Source organism: Dasypus novemcinctus, chromosome 2, assembly GCF_030445035.2.
Source record: "Dasypus novemcinctus isolate mDasNov1 chromosome 2, mDasNov1.1.hap2, whole genome shotgun sequence".
Lineage (NCBI taxonomy): Eukaryota > Metazoa > Chordata > Mammalia > Cingulata > Dasypodidae > Dasypus > Dasypus novemcinctus.
In genome coordinates this window covers 119,823,540-119,846,644 of record NC_080674.1, presented here as the reverse complement: position 1 = coordinate 119,846,644, position 23,105 = coordinate 119,823,540, and the positions used below count along the sequence as shown (strand labels likewise).

Below are 23,105 nucleotides of genomic sequence, written 5' to 3'. Positions count from 1 at the left end.
AGAAGTGCCCATGCAATTAAACACACAGCAGGATCTAAGTTGAGTGGGAGAGAGGATAAAAGCAACAATCCTAGAACATGGGAAGTTGCATGAAAGGAAAGATGAAACACTGCTTTAGGAGAACTTCACATCTGTGTGTTTCTCTGCACTGTGGAGCTCTGTCGCTATTGTCACTTCAGAGTGGCGTTGCCTCTGCCTGCCCTTTGCAAGTCCCAGGCAAAATTTGCAGCCTCACAGCTGCTAAGAGCCCATAAAGCAACACCCAAGATAAAAGACTAAGAAGTTCTGTCAGAAGTCTGTGTGTTCCAGCAGAGTAAGTGAAAATACTTCTAGGCTGAACACTGAGAAGGGTTTTCAAGCAGTGCTGTGCCATGCCTGTCACGTTTCTAGGCCTTCTGCCTGCCAGTTCAGCACATAATGAAGGCTTCAGTTTTCCAAAACCAAGGCTGAACACCAAGTATCTGCAGTCCTCAAAAACCCAGCAGGTGCTATTTTTGACTCTGCTTCAGAAATTTTACATTAATACAGAACTCCTCATTAACCTTTGTTAACTTACTAATAGCAAAACTCTAATTATGTTCAAATGAATCAGTTTCTAAAAGATGACAAAATAAAATTGTAAAGACTTTTTTTTGCATTTAATATATGTTCCCATTATTACTACTCTTCATAAGGACCCTTGTTTTAAAACATTAAGGCACTTGTTAAGTGTTAATAATCACCCTTCTATTGTTCTGATGGGTACATGTCTATGCAGATAGATTCTCCCCTCAAATCCTCATGGAGCTTCAGTGGTTGGTGTTGCTCTTCGTTTTGTAGAATTAGATGACTTGTAAGGTCTTCCCTGAATCAGAAATTGAAGAGTTCAAGGCTCTGTGAGGATCAAGGATGGCACCAGATATGGTCTTTATCCTAGAGGAGCATGGTTGAAGTGGGCATTTTGTACTCCCATTTGCACAGAGCTTAGAATATTTTAGGCACAAAAAGAATATCTTTAAACTGGAAAGGGGACTCATGTCCTAATATAACCAGGACAAGACAAAGGCTTTGAGCATGTTGTACCCCTGATCATTGATTACAATAGTCTCAGCTCCACACCTGTCTACCACAGTACTGGGTACTGTTGTTCCTTTTATAATCTGACTATTCAACCTACCCTACCCCAAACACCTGCCCATCAGAATAAATGGCAATGGTCTCAGTAAGGCTGAAACTGGAGAATAAGGGTCCAGATGATACAGTATGTGAAAGGTGGGTGAGAGGAGGAATAAAAGCCACCCTTCAAAAAGTGGAGACTCTCTAAACAGGAAAACAAAAGCACGCAGAGTCAGAGTAGCCTCTCATTTTACACTGAACCTCCGAGATTGATAAAGACTTCAAATTAGAACTCCTTTTAGGAAACCAAAGCAAAAAAAACCAACTAAATAGTAGAAAGTGCAGGAGGCAGACTACCCCAATAATGGCATTAAATCTAAGAATACACATTATCTCTAGCCATGGAGGAAGTGAGAAACATGAAGGGCTAGTAATCATGAAACCAGATTAAAATTACTGACCAAAGCTGATCTTTCTATACCGGATGCTTCATTTTGTAATATTATGTTCTCTGTGACAAAAGCATAAAACTACCCCAAATAATAGCAAGTGGAGATTCAGGATGAGTCCACAGTTCCTTAGCAGAGTCCCAGTTTTATTCAAGAGTGTGCTGATAATCACTAAAATAAACAATCATATGAAATATTGGGAACTGTTTCATTAAAGCAATAAAGTCATTAAATTTGAATTTTTTCAGCATAATCTCTGACAGAAGATATTTTATGCTAATCCAATTGGGCCTGAATCTCTTAATTTGTGCCTACTTTGTGGTTTTTGTATTGGCAAAATACTAAATTCTCACATGAGGTTTCAGGATTGGTACAGCCACTTAAGAGAAATGAAAGCCTTCGTTCACATAGATTTGCGCAAAAGTTCACACAGCAGCATTGTTCGTAACAGCCCAAAACAGGAAACAATCTAAATGTCCATCTACTGGTGAACAGATGAATAAAATGTGGTATATCCTTACAAAAGAACACTTATTTTATTCATCAGTAAAAAGGAACAAACTACTGATACATACTATTCATGGATAAACATAAAAATCTTTAAGCTAAGTGAAGAAGTCAGACGCCAAAGACTACATCTCTAGAGACAGCATGGAGTGGGTGAGCTGGGACTGAGGAGGGGTAGGGACTGACTGCAATGGGCAGTAATGCAACTGCTCCAAAGCTGGATCGTGGTGATGGCTGCACAGCTGTATACATTTATGAGAAATTACTGAACAGTACACCTATCACAGGTGAATTTTATGAGTATGAATTATACCTCAATAAAATTGTTTAAAAAACACCAGAATGAGATTAATCATCGTCTTTTTCTTCTCTTACCCTTTAGCCAAAAATAATGGTGAAACTGCATGGTGTTCTTTTCATTCCTGTATTTATTCATTAATCATTTGCTGAATAAATGACACAAAATGACTTTGACTTTACCACCTGCTAGGCTTAACCATCAGATGACTGGGCCTTGTCCAATATCCCAAGGAATTTGGCAGTGATCAGACTATTTATAAATCTGTGGGATTTTGAATCGCAGACAAAACAGGGCTGGAACCAGCAATGTGGGGAGTGTTCAAGGACTCCAGAACCATCAACAGACTCGATACAGGGCAGCAAGCAGAGCAGTCCAGACAGCCCTTCCTAGGAGAGTCAAGCCAATCAGTCCTCCAGGAAAAGGGCAGGTGCTCTAGAACCTAATGACTGCTCAGGGATACAGTTCTAAAATCCACCACACTCCTAATTTAAGTCTCATAACTCTAAGCAAGTCCATTAACATGCACTAAGGTTATAAAAGTTCAAAGTTATAATAGGAGGCATATTTGTCCAAACTCAGCAAATGCTCAAAATTTGTACATCTTATTGCATGTAATGGCACTTTTTTTTGCCTTGAATTTCTTTTGTTATCTCAATATTTTGCAATAAAGTAAGACTAAAAATAAAGAGTATAACATTTAAAAAGAAATAGAATGCAAAAAATCCTGCAAGCAATAGGGAACACTTTATTCTTCTCCAATTACATCCAATTTAAGTCTAAGAAGTGTATTAATTTTCTTAAAAACAAAATGGTTTGAGTATCAGGACACCTACATTTAGACTTTATGTTCTTTCTGGCACAGAGGTTATAAAGCTTTTTGCATGGAAACACTGCACAGAATTGCCTGAACACATCCCATCTAATGGACTACATGGATGATTCAAGGGAACTCCCCAAGTTGGAAAACACTCAGAAGTCAGTATTCCAGAAAATCTGTACATCAGTATGGACATCAGGAGGGGAAAACTATAATGAACACACTATAAGCTCCCTGAGTTTGTATTCCTGAGATGTTCAGCTTCTAGTCTTTTCACTTGAAAACATTCACTGATGGTATTTTCAAACTGCACTATTGAGATCAGAATCTTAAAGCATCTTGCCAATAAACATTAATCCTCATTGTTCTTTCAGGAGGTACACCAGAAATCAAATCACTATCTACATAGGAAGGAAGAGAAAATTGAGCTTGGTAGAGTATTGGTTTTTCTTTCCACAAGACTTTAACGGCCAATTTATTTGGCAAAAATACTGAACACTGACCCTTTGCAAGGCACAGATGCATGATGAATGCTTTCAAATTGCTGATTTTTATCACCTGAAAGGTCCCATTTTAAAGTTGTGACTGATTTATGAACCTGAAAATCCTATATGTATATATATGACTCAGGCTCTGAAAGTGGTTTACAAAGTATTACTTTATCATCAGCCACAAATTACAAATCCATTGATGAAATACTTAGAGTTTACTTAGCAACAGCTAAAACATGAAGTGTTAAGAAATAATCTAATTATCCTCTATACTGTAATAAACCCAAGATGCCGCAGGATGTTTCCCCAGCACTGCAATGCATATTTTATGACTACTTTTACAACTATTGAAGAAAAATAATCACAAGTAACATGTTTCAAATGTGAGTAAATCAACAGGAAATAAAGCATCTATTCTAATGGTCAGTGTTCAAAAAGGAGTAGGCCTCTTGATAAGTCTTCTAAAAATAGAAGATAAAATCATGGATGGCAGACAAAGAGAATGAGCTTGTATTCTAAAATGTCCCCTTCCATTTTACATTCTCCTACATTTGATCCTATATAAGTTTATATATAACATAAATAAACAAATGAGTATTTCAGATTCCATTTATCTCTTCCTCCTTGAAAAATTGGCTAGTATAAAAAAGACAAACTAAAACATTTTGAAATGAAGAACTTGAAAATTAGAACCCAGATCAGTTAAGTACTCTAACAGAGTGTATCTCATGTTGAAACTTAAAGTTCAGCTTAATTTAAAAACAGGCTCTACACAGAGGAAGTAATAAATGTATAGGAACTTGGAGTAACAGGCACACAATCCGTCATAAGAAGGTATCCGCCAAAAGGCTGAGTTAATTTCCTAAACATGAAAAAAGTATCATCCTATTTTTGGTTATTGGTTCTCAGGAATAAGAGTATTCATTTTACCATAGTATTAATATGTACACAATTGAAAAGATAGCCTATAATTCATAGAAAGTGGGACCCCAAATCATCGATCGCCTTTGAATTGCAGCTAACAGGATAGAAACCTGTCTAGTCACAAAATAGGACATTCTCATCTACAAGAGTTTTCTTTAGAAACTCATTCAGAATACTGATGACAGAAGACATACCCAATCTTTGTGTTAAAAGCAGCTGTTTTACATCAAATTAAGATAGCATGTATTTTTATTATGCATTAAGGTTTGACTGTAATATTCCACAATATGCTATGGCTAATAATAAGGTAGGCGTCAATTGTTCTTCAGAAATCATCTTCCATGAAAAAAAGAAAAACACACAATGTAAAAGACTATTAGTGATAGTGTTTTAAAAAGAGAGAAATTTAACTTGATTATTCTAATGGAAGAAATAAAACATTCAAAACTAACAGCTGGGACCAAGCTCTCTATTCCTCACGCTGTCTTTGATAAGTTGAAAAATAAATACCAAATTTATTTTCATCTATTAATTTTTAGTGGTGAAAATAATTTATTTTTAATCCATTTCAAATGTAGTTTAAATTAATAGAAGCTTTTCAAAACAAGTTCCATTGTTTGCTTTTCCAATTTTTCCAACTTGAAAAAAGCAAAAACAGTCTCACGTCAGTTTGGGAGGTTTTCCTTCTTAATTAAATGCAGATTACTTAAGCATATTTAAATGCCCTTAAAGATAAATAATGGAATAAGAGCATTTTGTTTATTTGGCCACTAATGTCGTAACTAAATGAATCTTTCTTTTCCAGTGAAAGAAACAGTACTTAGCATCTCCAGTCTACCACATATTATTACAATGGTGCTTTTCTTTTTGATTTCACTGCCATCAAAATTTCTCGCTCATCTTTCTCCCTTTTCTCCATCCCCAAATCTACTTTCTCCCACACATTATGAAACTTGTGGCAAAAAGAAAAAAATAAATTGAGCAAATATACATTTAAAAAATTCCTCAACTGCTGAAGAAGTTGTAATCTCTTTCTACCACTACACTTCCTCCTATCATTCACCAATAAAAAATTTATTTACTACTTAGGTAAGCCAAAAGTACATGATCTTCAAGGAATGTAATACCACCAAGAAGAGATGCCCCACAAAAGATGTCCTCCCCATTGGTAGAGAACATTCCAGAAACTCCTGCCAAGATCTGAAAATGCTGTGCTCCATAGGAGAGAGATGAGTTTCCAACACAAACTTCTCCAGTAAGATCTCTGCCTCTCTCAAACATTCTCTTTTTAAAATATTCTTATAATTAAGAGAAATTCTCTCAGGTGTGAATACTCTTTCACCACGGAGAGGATCAGAATAAAGATGGACCAGTGAGCTTCCTTCGAAAGCAAACCCAAAACCAAAGAAAGAGAGCTGTATTATATTAAGTATCATAAACATTACAGAATGAAAGAAAGAAAAGAAGTCAGGAAATAAGCATTCAAGGAAATATAAGATACAAGAGATATCATGTTCAAAATTGTACCTTTGTGAAAAACAAGTTTTTGTTTTGCTTTGTTTTTTGTTTTTCCTCTCTCACATATCTGTATCTTACAAGTCACAATCTGGAGCTTTAGAGCAACAAAATGGGGAGTTAGTTGAAAAACAAATTTGGAAAATTTTCTAAAACTATTCTGGCTAATGATTGTTTTTTCCTTTCTTTTTACACATTTATACAGCCAAAAAATTTTAGGTTTGAAAGAGGTAAAGTGGTTGGCCTGAGGTCCCTTGGCCTGAAAATTGCAAACCTGGGTTTAAATCACAGGGTCCCCATCTAAAGTCCAGCCTCTTTCCCTTCTCACCACACCACTCACGTGTTCCCTTTATATATATGTTGGCCATAGATTTCCATTCCTGATATGAAGCGGACAATTTTCACTGTGCTTTGTTTCTCTCTATAAAAATAGAAATGGATGCTCTTCTAACAGTGTGCACATGCTAAAAAAAAAACATTATTTGGTCTGTTACAATTTGCTCCATCTTACCTAAGGCTTTCTGCATTTAGTGACAATGGGTCACAAAACATTTTTTTGAAAAGGAACCACATGGCACATGCACAATTTTGAGGCTATTTTAATTAACTCTTGAGAGGTAGATGCACTGGAAACCACACAAACAGAACTATATCTTTTTAAACTATGCTTTACTATCATCATTATGTTGTTTTGCATACTTTCTAAAGGTAATATTTATGAACTAAATAGGTAAATCAACTAAAGTCTTCTGTATACGTTCTTTAAACTTGTAGGTTCATCTGCTCCAGAAATATGAGAAACCTCTAACTATCAAGATTGCTAGGAAACAGCATTATTAGAGGGAGTATACCTTTCTTTAAAAAGAAAACATTAAACCAGCAAATGCTATAATTATGTAGAGAAGTTTTAAAAAACAGTTCAGACATATGATATTAAAGACTAGTCACTACAGAATTTCCAATTAAAACAGGTAGACTCAACAAACATGTTGGCCTCAGCTGCCTCTCTAAATCCCAACCCCCCCTCCCTCTGCAAATGACTATAAATAATTTTAAAAAATAGAATAAAATAAACCCAAAGGAGCATAAACCTATAAGGACAAGAGGAATGAGTGACAAGAAGCTAGAAAGCAGATCGACAAGTGATACCTGACTTACATGACTCGAGAAAGCTGAATTCTAGACCAGCAGTGGAGAAAACTCAAGAAGTAGCCATATTAAGACGGAAAACCACCCCTAACCAAAGATTCCGTAACTGGGAGCACCTGTTCCTTGGGAAGTGAGAATAATGACAGAGCTAAAACGGGAGGACAGGTTCAAAGACCACATAAAAAAGCAGTAGATACCTAGATTCCCTCTTCTACTCCGTGGCTGGGTAATCACTCTTTCCCAACCTGGCTGAAGTCTGAAAACCTTTTGTTGGAGAGGGTAAAACATAAGGCCTGAGGACTTAAAGGCACCGAACCTAGTAGGGAGTGGGGTAAATGTAAAGTAAATGTTCACAGCTTAGCTGCTCAGACCTCTTCTTTCTCTTGTCTTTTAATTCTCAAAATGCTGTCACTCAAGCTTCTACCCTTACAGCAGGACAGTAGACAAGCCTTCTCTTGTGTTTAACAGATGGTCCAGAGAAAATATAAAATAAAGATACAGAAATCGGTGTTCCACGGCCCCCACCCTAAATGCTCGTTAGTGAAGTCTATAGCAGACAAGCCCCAGATATACATAAAAGTTTCTAGTCAGCTGTTAGTGCCTCACTCTTGACTATCAGCAGACAACCAAGGATATCTTAACATTTAAAGAAAGCCTCTAAAATAGAAGCCAAAACAAACAGAAAAATGCATCTTTGGGGTAATAAAAATATACAGGGAGAAAAAATTTTTTCAAAATTAACATCTCCAGAGTTAAAACAGAACATGTATAAAATAAAAGAATGATGCTATTGAAAATATGAATATTCAGGATTAAGAATGAAATACTGGAAATCAACAAATAGTGTAATAATAATAAAATCTCAACGGAAAGTCTACAAGATAAAATTGGGGTTATCTACTATAACATTGAACAAGACCAGAGATGGGAAAAATAGCAGAGGAAAGAAAATAAGAAAATTATAGAACCACAATAGGAGAACCAATATCCACATAACAAAAAAAAAAAAAAAAGGAAAGAAAATTATTAAATAATTTAGGAAAAGTTCCAAGAACTGCAGGGCATAAATCTCAGGATTAAAAGGGCCCACTAAATCCCTGGTACAATGAATTAAAATAGATTCACACCAAGATACCAAGATACAGCCCGTGCAATTTTAGAACATAGATCCCAAAAGCTTCCAGGTAAAAAAGGATTAAAAAAATGAGAATGGCAGCAGACTTCTGGCTTCTGGAAGCTGGGGGACCATGTAAGGGAAAGTGATTTCCAATTTAGAGTTTTCTATCCAATCAAATTATTGATTAAGTATGAGAGAATATTTTTCCATGTATGCAACGTCTCAAAAATACATCTCTCACACACTATCATTTCTTAGAAGATACTGGAAGATTATTCTGCTAAAAGGAAACAAATTAAGAAGCAAAAATAGGGTCCAAGAAAAGGAACATTCATTATACGAGAGATGATGGAGAAGGTGGTCAGAAATTTCTAAGAATCATTTGTTCAAGAAGCTGAAATTGATAGACTGCTAAATATATTTGAATATACTAAAATACTATATTTATTTAGATAATGTGGCTTAATTTGGAGATGATTTAGTGGTAAATGTACAAAAAATTAAGCAAATAAAAATTAGGAAAACTAAGCAAATAAATGAAACAATAATTCCAGAGAAAATAAATTGTGCAGGAAAGGCAACATAATACACTTTATTGCTCCCTACAAATGTTGTTTACACAGTCCATAATAATGTAAACACCCAATACAGATTATTTATATAACTTACTGGGGAGGTGGAGAGAGAGAAATTATTTTGGGGGAAGGGAGCTGAGAAAGAGGTGTATACCTGTATGTGAAAAAAACCTAACATCTCAATTTCCATTGTAGGAGACAATAATAGATAGTTCAAAAATGGAAAAGTCTAAATGTGGCAATATGACTGATTTCATTTAGAAATATAATTATCAAAGGAACAGGTGAAAATAATTTTTTTAAGGATTGCTTCTGGAAAGCAGGAATGGAACGGGGAAGGTTATGGGTTTGTTCTTCTTTTAACTGTGTGCATGTATACCTTTGATTTTAGAAAACTACATTTAACAAAAACTGGTTACTACAAAGACAAACATCTGAACATTTTACAGTCTAAAAACTTCTAAATCATTCCTATCTTTTTACCTCTAATTTCAACATGAATTTCCTTAACCAAGGTCATTTTGAGGTTTGTTCATACCTCATTATTTTAAAGTTCCTCCCATTTGTCATAAATCTTTTTCTTTTTAAATAGCAATGTTGACATTATTGATGCTATACCTGATTAATTCACACTCTAATCAGTTTCTAAATCCTGAGATTGTGTCCAGCTCTAAATCATCAGAACTTCAGACAATCAAATACACATTGCCTCTTTTCACTAATGGTTGAGAGTTTAATAATACCTAATTTGCATACCCATAAACTACATCATCAGATAATCATATGAAAACTATTATGGAAAGGCACTAAAATCAACAAACTACTTTAAGATATTCCATAGCATTCATCTTGCATCACCACTTTTCCCCTGGATTTTTCTTAACAAAAATCAATGCTGATTGTCAATGAGGCACCAAAAGAACACAGTATAACCATTAAACTAGCATTTCTAATGGAAGTCTTCTGTGCAATTTCTAGATCTCCAGGTTCTGACACAGATTAAAAAGGTAGCCCTCTATTGAAGACTGATCAAATTAGAAAGAAAAAAAAAATATGCAATCATGAAAGCACTGCTCTCTGCAAAATTCTTAAGTTTTGTTACAATCATTTAAAGAAGCCCCTGGAAAAGTCAAAACTTTTAAAGAGGGAGGCACTATGTGCCTGAAGTCTAAAATGTGCTCCCCCGCCCTCCCCGCCCCCTTCCAAATCTAGTGGATACCATATGGCAAATTACATTCTCAGGAAAAGAAACAAACTTACCTTTCACAGGCTCGGACAGTCCATGCGGCAATTATCCATAATGAGATACTAAAAACCAAGAGTACAGTTCCTGGGCATATAGTCATTAAAGTCTTCATAACAAAACGCGTATTGAAGTTTATCTTATTAAGTGCTCCAATGCTTCTAGAGGAGGCATCAGTGAAAAGTTTGCTATGTAAAAGCATGACTCTGGCAATCAGATAGAGTCTTAAGAACATTGGTATAGATAAAATAATATCCACATCAGCGGTGGTTGTGGATGGGGCATAGGAGAAGGCAAGCCGGGCCGTCCATGTGAACGTATAATTCCCAGGTATGGGATGAATAGCACACACCAGTATTTCCAAGCAGATGAAGAAAATACGCTCATAAGTCATGGCTATTCTCCAGTCATCTGCTCCATTGTCCACCATGAACAACTGAAAAAATAAAGTAGAAAATCAGCTTCAGTATGGCATGAATGGTCCACAAGTATTAGAGCAGATTAAAAAAAACCTTAAAACACAACCAATGAGTTTTAGCAATCATGGCAAGCTAAAGGTTATAAGTTTTAAATGCTAGCCAGGTACACAATTTTAGAAAATGGTATTGGCACAAGGGGAGAGCTTCTTTTTATGAAAATTAACATTAAAAATTAGCTATACAGGAGCTGAAATTATATTGGAGTTCATGCTCCTGGGCAATCATGTAAATCATTTTAAAATAAAGGCCTTGAGTTTATCAGAAGTGAAACCCCCCTCACATGGAGTCAAGGACGGCCTTGTATTATAACGAGTTATTCTCCTCTTTAAGGGTCTAGGCTTAAACCCTTACACATTCTAACTATATTTTCAGTGAAATCTATTTTGAGTGTCTCTGCGATCAGTTACACCCTATAATGCAAAAACATGTGAGCCTTCTTAGAGGAAATTCTATTCTGGCTTCAGAGAAGATCATAAGAAACTACAGAAGAATCTGGCAGAAACATTTCTTCTAGTTTCCCCATTACTACTCTATTTCCTATCTCCTTTTTCTTCCTCAGCCTTCTCTGGGATTACTGATTCATTTTCAGTCCTTCTTTCTTTAATAAAGATTTCTTTTTCCTATTTCTGTCATTTTTTATCCCACAACTAAAGAAAACCAAAACAGGACAAGAAAAAAAAAAAAGAGTAATTAAAAACATAAAGAGTACAAGGGATAGAAAAGACCGTCTCTTCTCTTCCCTGGCTTTTTCCATGAACAGATCCAGAGGCGTCTGAGAATGTGGGTTGGTAATTCAGGCTGCCACAATAGCTTGTGAGGGCTGCTGGCATTTAGGGCCAGGAAGCCAGGAATGCCAACCATTTTACAATGCTGGGAGAGTCCTACGCACAAGGAGCACCTGTCGGCCCAAAACGCCAATAGGCCTCTCCCACTGAGAAACACTGCTGTTTTTCACCTTTCGGTAAGTAGAAAGGATGAGATGAAAGCAACCCTGTGAGAATAGTGCATTCCCTGGTAATGTATCACAAGGGACAAAAGAGATTGGCAGAGGGATAAGGTTTTCCTTATCATTGGACTCTGAAGTCTGATCTTCTGAGGCCAAAACACACTTTTCCCACCATTTGGATAGTTCCAAATTCCCATTTCAGGTTAATTATTCTGTAGTTCTTAGCTACTTCCCACACTATTATTCAAAGTGATCACTGCCATTAGTGTTACTTTGCAAGGTACAGATTTGAAGACAAAAATTGCCATTTCTTTCTAGTACTCTCCAGGAGTTGGAGAATCAGCAAAATCTCTCACCATAAGCACATCAAAGTTTCGGCAAATTAAATTATGATAACATAATGGCTTTAGGCAATGCCTTTGTCATAACCTTTAGTTTAGGGACTTCAAAGTATTTGACAAATATTAATCATTAACAGAAATAATATTTTCTGGTTTACAAGTAAAGAAGTAAATCAAATAAAGTAGGCAAAGTTGAATATAGAAATATTCTTGTTCAGTCTCACTATTTTCAACATCATCTTTGGCACAAAGGATTTCAGCAGTGAGGACATACATGTTTTGTAGATATAATGATAGAAGTCTTCTAAAGTTGTTATCAGTGGGTATTTACTGAATGCTGTATAACACTAAAGGAATGTGACCTAAAATCTATTAAAACTTTTACATCCAAATTATGTATCCCTCTAACCAAATACTTTGAGAGACTCTACCTTTCAAAAATGCTATCATTGCTCTCTTGGGTAACTGCTATCAGGGTGTGGTAAATCACATAAGAAAAGCAGTACTGTTACTTAAATTCACATGGCAGTGGCTACCAAAAATGGTCTTACCCAGCTTGATCTTTCTTCTTTCTTCACCAAACATGACTCTAAGTGACTTGGCAATTTACAAAACTTAAAGCCACCCACAAAAGAGCTAAGAATCACCAACACTCCGGATAGTCAAAAGCTGTGCGGCAGATTCTATGCACAATGTTGAGAGGAGCTTCCCACACCATTCTGGACAATGGCAGCGTAAATGCAGAATAAGTGCCTTCTCAGGTAACTGAGAGAGAAATGCCAATTTGGAAATGTAATACCGATACACTGTTTACAAACCGTCTCCTCTCTGTTCAGGACCGGCCCTCCTCCTTCCTTAAGCACAGTACACTAACTCCTCTGACCTCACCTCTCCTGGCTCCCTACCCTCCCTTTGCAGGTCCCTTTCCATTGCCCCTTCTGCTCACTGCCCTCACTATCTCTTCCACTGCTACCTCACCATCTTTCTTGGCAGCCTCTCCCCCTTTAACTTTGGGTGGACGCAGGCTGGGGCAGGTGGCCCGGGGCCTCCACACACCTGCGCCTTCAGCTCAGCTGAACCCTCTGTGTCACTTGCCTTCCTCACAGCATAGAGCTCAACTTTCTCCTCAAGGGCCACATCTTTGTTTCCCTCTCTCAACACATAATCCCCACCCCACCCTATTATCAGTGAAAATACTCTATTTCATGCTTCAGTCAGAAACTTATCTACGTCTGGCCCCTATCCTCCTTATTTCCCTTCTCTTTTGTAGGAATACCTTTTGGTCCACCTGTCTAAAGGTAATGTTATGTTACACCAAAACCCAGTTCTCTTGCATTCAGAGCCTAGCTCCTATGACTTCTCCTGATCAGAAAAGCACAAAAACAAAACCCAAGTTCAAATCTCTGCAATTTATTAAAAATAAGATCACATAGCAAATGAAAACCTCCTGTGGCTCTATGGCTGCCCAAGGTTGTATTCACTTTCTCACTTGTCTTTCATCGTCCAACAAGTCCCACCTGGCTTCTGCCTCATCATCCCACCAGCATTACTCTTGCCAACATCAATAAAGACAGCTTTATCTTTTTTTTATGGTTATGTCTTTTTTTTTTTTAAAGATTTATTTATTCTCTTCCCTTCCCCACCCCCACCCCCCATCCCAGTTGTCTGTTCTCTCTGTCCATTTGCTACATCCTCTTTGTCCGCTTCTGTTGTTGTCAATGGCACGGGAATCTGTGTTTCTTTTTGTCGTGTCATCTTGTTGTGTCAGCTCTCTGTGTGTGCGGCACCATTCCTGGGCAGCTCTCCTTACGGGGCGCACTCCTTGCGCGTGGGGCTCCCCTACACGGGGGACACCCCTGCGTGGCAGGGCACTCCTCGCGCGCATCAGCACTGCGCATGGGCCAGTTTCACACGGGTCAAGGAGGCCCAGGGTTTGAACCGTGGACCTCCCATGTGGCAGACGGATGCCCTAACTACTGGGCCAAGTCCACCGCCTTATCCCACTATCTTAATTTTTAACTTAATTGACCTGCCTGACACTGATCATTCATTCCTTTCTAAATAATATTTCTTCCCTTGGTTTCTGTGACACATTGCTTTTTTTCATCTGCTGCCTCTCTAAAGGATCCATCACCATGTCCTCTGAAGAAATGTCTTTCTTTTCCTACATCTAAGTGTCTGTGTTCTACTGGACTCCATCTTTGACTCTTGGCTCACTATCTACCCCTCCTGGGTGACTGTACCTATGCCGTCAATCTCCACTAAAAGATTCCTCCTATTCCAAGCTATCCTCCTTCCTTCCTCTAATGACCTTTGTAAAATGTAAATCATACAATCCCATCACTGTCAAGATTAAAACCATTCAGTCCCCAGCACTGCCTAAAGTTTAGTCTCTATCCACAGCATAGAAAGCATTCTGTACTCAAACATCATTGCCTTTTACCTACTCCCACCCCCATATTTCCCTATGGTTACAGATCTCAGAACACATACACTACTCTAACCATGCCTCAGTGTTTTAAAATATGCTGTTCCTATGTCCCAGAAAGTCTGTTCACCTGGAAAATTCTTCTTTCTTCAAGACCAAACTCCAACGTTACCTCCTTTACAACAACATCCATTTCCCACCAAATTCTGAAAACTCCCGCCTTTTTTCCACTATAGAGGACAATGATGATTTCTTTACAAAACTGTCATCCTTACTGGTCTGTGAGACTCCTGGAGAACAGGGACCATGTCTACCCAGTGGAGGATAATAAATGCTTGTTAAAGGAGCTGCCTTGTTATTTCTCATTAAATACAAACTACCATAATTACTGGATAGGACCTAACATTAATTAAATATAATCACAAAAGATGAGAATACTAAAAATCATGATACAACTGAAATCTAAGACATTTTTCAAATTTATAGAGAACACCTCTTACTAAATGCTCAGTCATTGCAACAGCTTAATTTTTCCTTGCCACAGAAGGCCCCAAAACATTCTTCTTCGATAACTTCTATAGAAAAACTGTCTATTACGTAGTTGCTTTTTTACTATCAAGGGGGTCTTAATCAATACCTGAAATGATTTTTTGTTTTGTTTTGTTTCTTCATAGTACACATTTCCACACTAAAATTGAGGAAGAAATATTTTCTTCTATCTTTCACATAATCTTCACCTACAATTGTTGCTCATTCATATATTTATTCATTTATTTAATAAATATCCATTGTACCAAATACTATGCACCAGGCACAAGGCATATTACCCATGTAATAGGATGTACAGCAGACAGAGGGTCTTTCACATGGAACACAAGTCAAGTATGTAGACTTAAAAAGCACATTATTATTAAAGTAACTAAGTCTGTTGTGGACATTGCTATCAAGGAAACAAACAAGGGATGAAATAGAGAAGAATGAGTTAGAGGTGAGAGCACATGTGGCCATTAGGGAAGATGTAGGTAAAGAGAACAGTCAGCCATGTAAACATGCAGCAGAAGAAAATGCTAAGCAAAGGAAATAGCACATGCAAAGGCACTGGCTCTTATAAAAGCTTAGCATGTTTCAGGAAATTAAAAAGCACCATAGTGTGTAACACTTAATGATCAAGGGCAAAGTGAAAGGAGATGAACTTGAAGAGATAAATAGAGGCCAGGTGTGTGGTGCTGTGTTGGCCACGTTATCAAAACAGAATTTCATTCCAAATGCAGAGGAAACCCATTGAAGGGTATCTGGGAGGAGGCACCTGATTTACATCATAAGAGCCTCATTCTTAGTGCTACTGGGAAACTGGAGTAGAGTGAGACACCTGTGGAAGGGAGGATTCAGGTTAGACACTCTACCGCAATTCATTGGTTGTAGTATCTCCACGACCTGGACCAGGGGAATGCTGTGGAGATGCAGACAGGGAATACATTTGAGATATAATATGGAGGTCTTGACAAAGAAAACATTTTAAACATCACAGCTGTTCAACAACGCATTCAATATTAAGGATTAAAACCCAACTGTAAAAGCTCAGAATGTATACCACCACAAGCTTAACTTTCCAGCACAACTCTTTTCTATTCACTCAATTACCCAAAACACATTTGTCCAAGATTGATTGGCAGTGGGCGTCACATGGAGAAGGAGGGTCCAGAGTCTAGTGGGAGGAGCCTGCTGCATGATCAGGTCACTTGCTGGCATGGGGTCCTCTGCTCAGTCAGCTCATGAGAGCAAAGAGTTCAAGTGCAGAAGGCCCAGCCTGTGTTCTGTGCATGCTTTCCCTTCTGGAAGCCCTTAGGTCCGGGAAATTATCTTACACAGCTTGTGTTTCCTTTCTAGTAAAGGATTAGGGCAGGGTTCATTGTAAAACTGGTGCTTAATAAAAAAATGTATAGTGAATAAAATAATTTTAGCCACATATTTGTTAAGAACATATTCATAAACAGACTAGCCAGGAAAATTCTGCAAAGGAAGAAAAATGAGAGAGAAGTAGCAACAATAGATCTTAAAACAAATTAATAATTAAAACCATGAGGTACTAGCACATAAATAACTAAGAGGACAATGGCACAGAACAGAAAGTCCAAAATCAACTCAAATACACTGGGAATTTCATAACATTATATGGGTAGGCTCTCCTATCAGTGGGGAAAATACGGTTTATTGAAAAATGATTTGGGGACATCTAAATAACTATCTGGAGAAAAATTAAGTTGAACATGTACCTCATAGCCAGTATAATAAGAAAAATTCCAAGTGCATAAAAAATTTAGATATGAGAATAAAGCTATTAGCAAATTGGAAGAAGTCATGTAAGAATTATTCTGTAACCTTGGAGAAAGTTAGGTCTTTTAACACTGACACAAGCCCCAGAGCCTTAAAAGAAATCATTGCTACGCTTGCCTACATTAAACTTCTGTATTCTGCATGTGGCCTAAACCACACTAAGAGTTTTTTAAAAACAAACAAATAACAAACCTTGGGGAAAAAACTCACAACTCATATCACAAAGGACCAATTTCCTCAATATGTCCCTACAAGTTCTTAAGAAAGAAACAAACAGCCTAGTGGAAGAATGAGCAAAGGATACAAAATGCAGGTCATGGAAAAGAAATTAAAATGGCTCTTGAAGCTAAAAAAGATGCTCAACCTCACTCATAAGAGGAAAGTGTGATACCATTTTTTTCACCACTCAGATTGAAAAAGATCTACAAGTTTTATAATACTGTTGACGGTGTGGGGAATTAGGCACTCTCTCATACACTGGTGGTGGGATTATAAATCAGTACTGCCTCTGAGAGCAAATTATCTTGTTAAAAATGCATATACTCTTTGGTCATGCAATTCCATTTTTTGAATGAAATTTGTCATGTAGATATATTTGCATGTATGATATATTTTGTATGTACACAGCTATTTGTTGCAGCATTACTTGTATATTAGCAAAAGATTGGAAATAATCTGAATGGGTTAAATAAATTATGTATATTGATAAAATGGAATTCTACCACATTAAAAAATGATGTACTATTATACAAAGATCTCTAGTACGTACTAAAATTTTTTAAAAAGCATAGAACAGAACAGTGTCTACAATATGCCACAATTTGCATGTTTTTTTAAAATGGGGAAAAATATATGTGTATTTGTACATATATAATATATCTCTAGAAGGGTACTACAAAAATCAATGATTAAAGTTGCTTAGGGGAGGTAAACTGAGTGGGTGGGGTCCAGAGATCTAAGGGACACTTCTAACTCTATATTCTTTAATGCTTTTTATTTTGATACCATGTGAATATAAAGTATTGTTAAACATAAGGTAGTTAACAATAAAAACTAGGGAAAATGATTTTTTAAAAAGAGGGGAATGAAGAATGAGAATGAATGCGGCCATTAGACATTGAAATACGTTTCTTAGTCTATATGTGCAAAACTGCAGAACTAGAAAGCAACAATTCATGTTCAGAACGACATCCTACAGGACTTCATACGTTGAATCCAATTTTTATCTAAAATATTCTGTCTATGAAGGCAAAACTTTGAGCCACTCCATTGCATAACTGTTTTCAACAGCATGAACAAAAATAAATAAGATCTCTTGGTTAATCTTTGAACCAAATATTCAATAAAACCAAGATCTTTTCTCCCATGCAGTTATTGAAAGCTTCTATCTGTAAGGTTCACAAACAAACATGAAGATTAAAAGTCACTCAGTGTTTGATTCTTAAAACCTAATTAAAATTTTAACCCCCTTTCATATGGCTTCTCTTTTTTTTTCACATAGCTTCTTGCATCTGGGTGCACACCTTCTACAGTCACTCAAGTATTTTACATATGTTGATGTATTACTTGGTAATTATTCTCACATTACTTTGAAAAAGAAATACAAACTGAAAGATTGCAGTGCCATGGGGCAAGTGCCTAAGAGAGGACTGAGGAAGATGCTGAGGAAATACAGAGGTGGGTCAGGGGAGTCTGCATTACAGAACAACAGTAGCCAGTGCCTACAGCCCCTCACAGTGGCCACCTGGAATCTTCATTCAAGGCATTACTAGGAACTTTCATGTTCAGTTTTAGGATATTTGAGGGACAAAGGCCCAAAACAAAAACAGTGCAGAAATATGTTCATCCCCAAAGGAGGCTCCCTCCTTTGACTAACTTTTGAATGAGTTAGAGTGGAAGAGTCACTACAGAGGCAAGTCAATGAAATAAGGAGGTTTTGCTTTATTAAGGTGCTCTGGTGTGAGAACATTAGACCACAACTGCCAGTCACAGATGAGGAGAAGGAGAGAAGACTTTTCAATGGTCCCACTTAGATTGGCTCCAAGACCCCCAGCCCAGAATGGCAGGAGGGAAAAACAGAAAAGTTGCATTCAGAATTCAATGCACAACTGGAAAGAAACAAGTAAAGGTGATGTTTGTCTTTCTCTAACCACCATTCCTAAGCCCTTTCCCTCTCTTTTGGAGCTTCTTGTAAATTCCAGAAGCCCAGTGTACTCATGCAGCACTGCAATTTTTCTGTCTCAAGGAGGAGGATTTCAGAAGTAATGTAGTAAAGTATTAACCACCAAATGTGCTACTCATCCCTCGGAGAAGAGTGTAAAGGAAAGACCTCTCATGGTATGCAGAAGACCAAGGTTGAGTTTCGAGATATGGTGCTAATTTGTTAAGTAAACCTGGGGAGATACTTAAGCTTTAGGGACCTTAGCTCCATCATCAGTAAAATGGAGATAATGCTATTTTCTATCTTTGCAGATCATCATAATGATGAAATGAACACACACCATGTGTTATAGCCAACACTTTTAGTTGGCTAGCCCAATACCATTCTCAGCCCTTTACTTTCTTACACACCTCCATCAGAGAGATTTCAAAAGTGTACTGCTTACTTTCCCAAACTCATTTGCAGTTACATGTAGCCGTTTCACGTGGTTCTAGACTAAAGTAATAAACAAGAAGTTGCTGGAGGGTTTCTGGGAAGGTCTTTGCTCTTTTGGATACAAGAGTATAACCCTCTTCTTTTCCTGTCTTTCCTCCAGCCTTGAAGTAAAGGTGATTCTTTGGATCAGGAGTAGCCATCTTGTGCCCAGGAGGGAAAGGCTGAAAGAATCACAAAGCATCTTACGTCACAGAGCCAGGTGCCACTTATGCTGTTTGTTTAAGTCACTGTCAGTTGAGTTATCTGTTATTTGAGCAGCTGAAAGTGTGTCTAATGTATGTACATTAACGTGCTTTGTAAAAATCTATAAAAAATAATAATTATTAACTTAAACACTTTATGGGGAAAGCAGCCGACAACTCAAAAGGAATTCATCTCTACTATGAGAATTTAAGGCACATTATAACCATTGAGTGGTAGAGTTATTTCTGGATGGATAGCTTTTGTTCATGCCTTTAAATATCAACCAACTGCTCAGAATATCGGGTAGTGTGACTCATAGGAAACACACACATTTTGGAGATAGAGAAGCTTGGATTTAATTTCTGGCTTGCCTACTTACTAGCTGAGTGATTTTGAGCAAGTTACTTAACCTCTTCAAACCTTAGTTTGCTCATCTACAAAAAAAATTTTTTTTAAATGTCCAACTTGTATGATTATTATGAGGCAGCCACCTACTCTGCAGAGCCTAGTAAAAGTGACCCATGAATAAGTAATAGCACTCCATGGACCCATAATAGGGGCAAATACATGAATTAAATGTGAACATGAAAATGGGAAAATCAGCCATGGCAGAGTGGGAAGGGAAAGTGATAAGTACAGCTAGATTAGAGCAAAACCAATATTGGGAGGAGCTCCAGAAACCTCAACTTTGTAAGAAAAATTATTTCCATTTGATAGAGCTATGAGTCTTGACTTAGCCCAAAGTCTACAGACCAAAATCCTAGACTCAATCACTGGGTTCCAATGATAAGTAAATGTTATCATCAATCCCTGTTTTGCTGCTCTTAAAACCTAATTAGAATACCAGTGGCCACTGGAGATACTGAAGGCAGGGAGAGGGAAAAAGAGGTGTAATATGAAAGCATTTTGGGGACTTTAAATTGTCCTGAATGACATTGCAATGACTGATACAGGTCATTATATATCCTGCCATAACCTACAGAATTGAGTGGAAAAGAGTATAAACTACAATGTAAACTATAATCCATGCTTAGTGGCAATGCTCCAAATATGTTCATCAATTGCAATGAATGTACCACACTAATGAAAGAAGTTGTTAATGTGGGGAAGGGTGGGAGGTGTGGGGAGTGGGGCACATGGGACTCCCTTACATTTTTTGTGTAACATTTTATGTAATCTAAGTATCTTGAAAAAAAATTAAAGAATACATAAAAAAAAAACAAAACTAATTAGAATCTTAACCCTCTATATCACACGGCTTCTTGCAATGGGCCCATACTTTCTGTAGTCACTCAAGTATTTTACACATGTTGATGTATTACTTGGTAATTAGTCTCACATTGCTGTGGAATATATGTAGTTGCCTCTCAAAATTGCTTTTGTACTGCTCCAGAAAGAGAGAATAAATATTTTCCCCTTTGGATCTCTTAGGCAAAGCATGTATGGCTTATGAGCTTGGGGTTTAGAACCTAGAGTAAAGTAGATCTAAGTTCAATACTGCGGTCTTACTGCTAACTAGCTCTGTGACCTGATAGATTTCTCAACCTTTTAAAGCCTGTTTTCAGTTTTATCATTTGTTAAGGAGGCCCAACGAGTATACCTTTCTCAGAGGATTGAAATACGACTAAAGGAGATTACAGTCAAAAAACATTAGTTACCTTCATAAAAATTACTTTCAGTACTGTGTCAATAATTGTTCTCTAATAAATTTAACCTTAACCAACTGAATGTGGAGTGGAAGAAGGTAGAGCGGAAGGTAGATGGATACAGAGCCCAGCATCACTAATTGCAGGTAGTGGAAAGGAGGAGGAGCAAGATTAGAGGAAATGAGAAATCAATATAATACCTCTATGGTCAGGTTTTTACTAGTTTTCATTGACACGTTTACTTTAATTGTCTAAAAATCGTGGCAAGTGTCTGCAAATCTTTTGTACATGAAGACGGGGATAAGACATAAATTAAATTAAATTAAATTAAATTAAACCTAGTAATCTCTAAATTCATATAATAATTAAGTATGAGCTAACTCATTTGATTACAAAACTACATGGCTAAAATATATTATTGACACCTTAGTTATTTTAGGTACTGAAAAAGCTAAGATCCAGTTCACATTTATTAATTCATTTACCCTTATAAAAATCCATTTAAAAGCACAGACAACTGAAAGATTTTACTGATGGTCACATTGTGAGTTACTGAAAAGCCCTATCTAAAGTTCAGAACCTCCAGCAATCATGTGATAGGGGCATCAGGCTGTACTAGAACATTGAATGAAAATCAAATATTTATAAAGCAAATAGATACTCACCCACTAACTTATATTACAATTTCAAAATCTTCACATCTTTACTCCCTGATGATGTAGGTGACAGGGGCTCCTAAGATCTCCTATGCCTCTGGCAGCAGCAAATATTTAAATGAACTTGCCCACTGCCTTCAATGCCACTACCCACAAGTTCAGGTTTCCTCCAAGTTAGGTTTACTTCATCCTGAACACTTTTAAAAAAAAATGTATTGTGTTTTTTAAATTAGCGAAGTTGTAAACCTATAAAACAATCATGCAAATGTGCACAATTCCCATATAAGACCCCTCCAGTAACACATTACATTGTTGTGGAACATTTGCTATAGATTATGAGAAAATATCTTCAGACTATTACCACTAATTATGGTCTACAGCTTACATTTGGTATAGTTTTCCCATAGTCCCCTATTATTAACACTGTACTTCTTTGACATTGATGCAAGAATCTGAATACTTTTTTCAACTTCAGTTGTATGGAACCTCATATTCTGCACAGTATTTGAGATGAAACTTGAAAGCTGTTTTAAAGTGTGCTTAGGTCACCAAGTGTTACATGGCTGGGATTGGCTTTATGCTTTTTTTGTGTAGTAACTAATCTAAAACATACAACTCAAGAATGTGGCTAATATTATTAGCCCCATCTTAGAGATGAGGAAACCCAGGCCCAGGTAGGTTAAGGAAGTGGCTGGAGTTATCTGGGAGTGAAGTAAGAAGCTGGAACTTGAACCTGAGCAGTTAGTTTCATAAGTTGCATTCACAATAAGTTCATAATATGGCACCTCATCACACACTTAGCCAGTTATAAAACACTTCTAGGAGTAACACAGAGAGGCTGCCAAGGACAACATCAAATGAAATCATTTATTTTTGACAAGTTTGGTTATCTAGGGTTCTAACATTCAGCAAATGAAAAAAAAAGTATACAATGAGGAAAGAAATGGCTGGTTGAAGGAAGAGAGTTATTATAGTTAGGTAAATATGTTATAGCAGGAAGTAAGTACTGACATAGAGGAAAGAAAGACACACATACACACACACACACACCCCTATAGACAAAGCATGAAAATCAAGCACAAGGACTCAAATATCCAATAGTCTAAACTTCTTAATGGAAGCGCAAACAATCTTATACACCTTAACAGCCAACTGGTTTCATACCCTCAACCACTGAAGGACATCACTGCATTACCACACAATGCAAAATGCAAAGTTTCAAGTTCCAAATAATGGTGCCGACCCAGAGACTA

General features: G+C 37.0%; 1 protein-coding gene across 1 annotated transcript in view; it reads right to left on the bottom strand.

The window, feature by feature from the left end:
* The window catches only part of KCNN2 (potassium calcium-activated channel subfamily N member 2), a 523,285-nt gene that overhangs the window by 91,843 nt on the left and 408,337 nt on the right, over positions 1-23,105 (bottom strand). Inside the window, exon 8 of the mRNA XM_058277220.1 lies at positions 10,201-10,619. Within this exon, the coding sequence (XP_058133203.1) occupies positions 10,201-10,619 (419 nt within the window). The remainder of the gene's footprint in view (positions 1-10,200; positions 10,620-23,105) is intronic.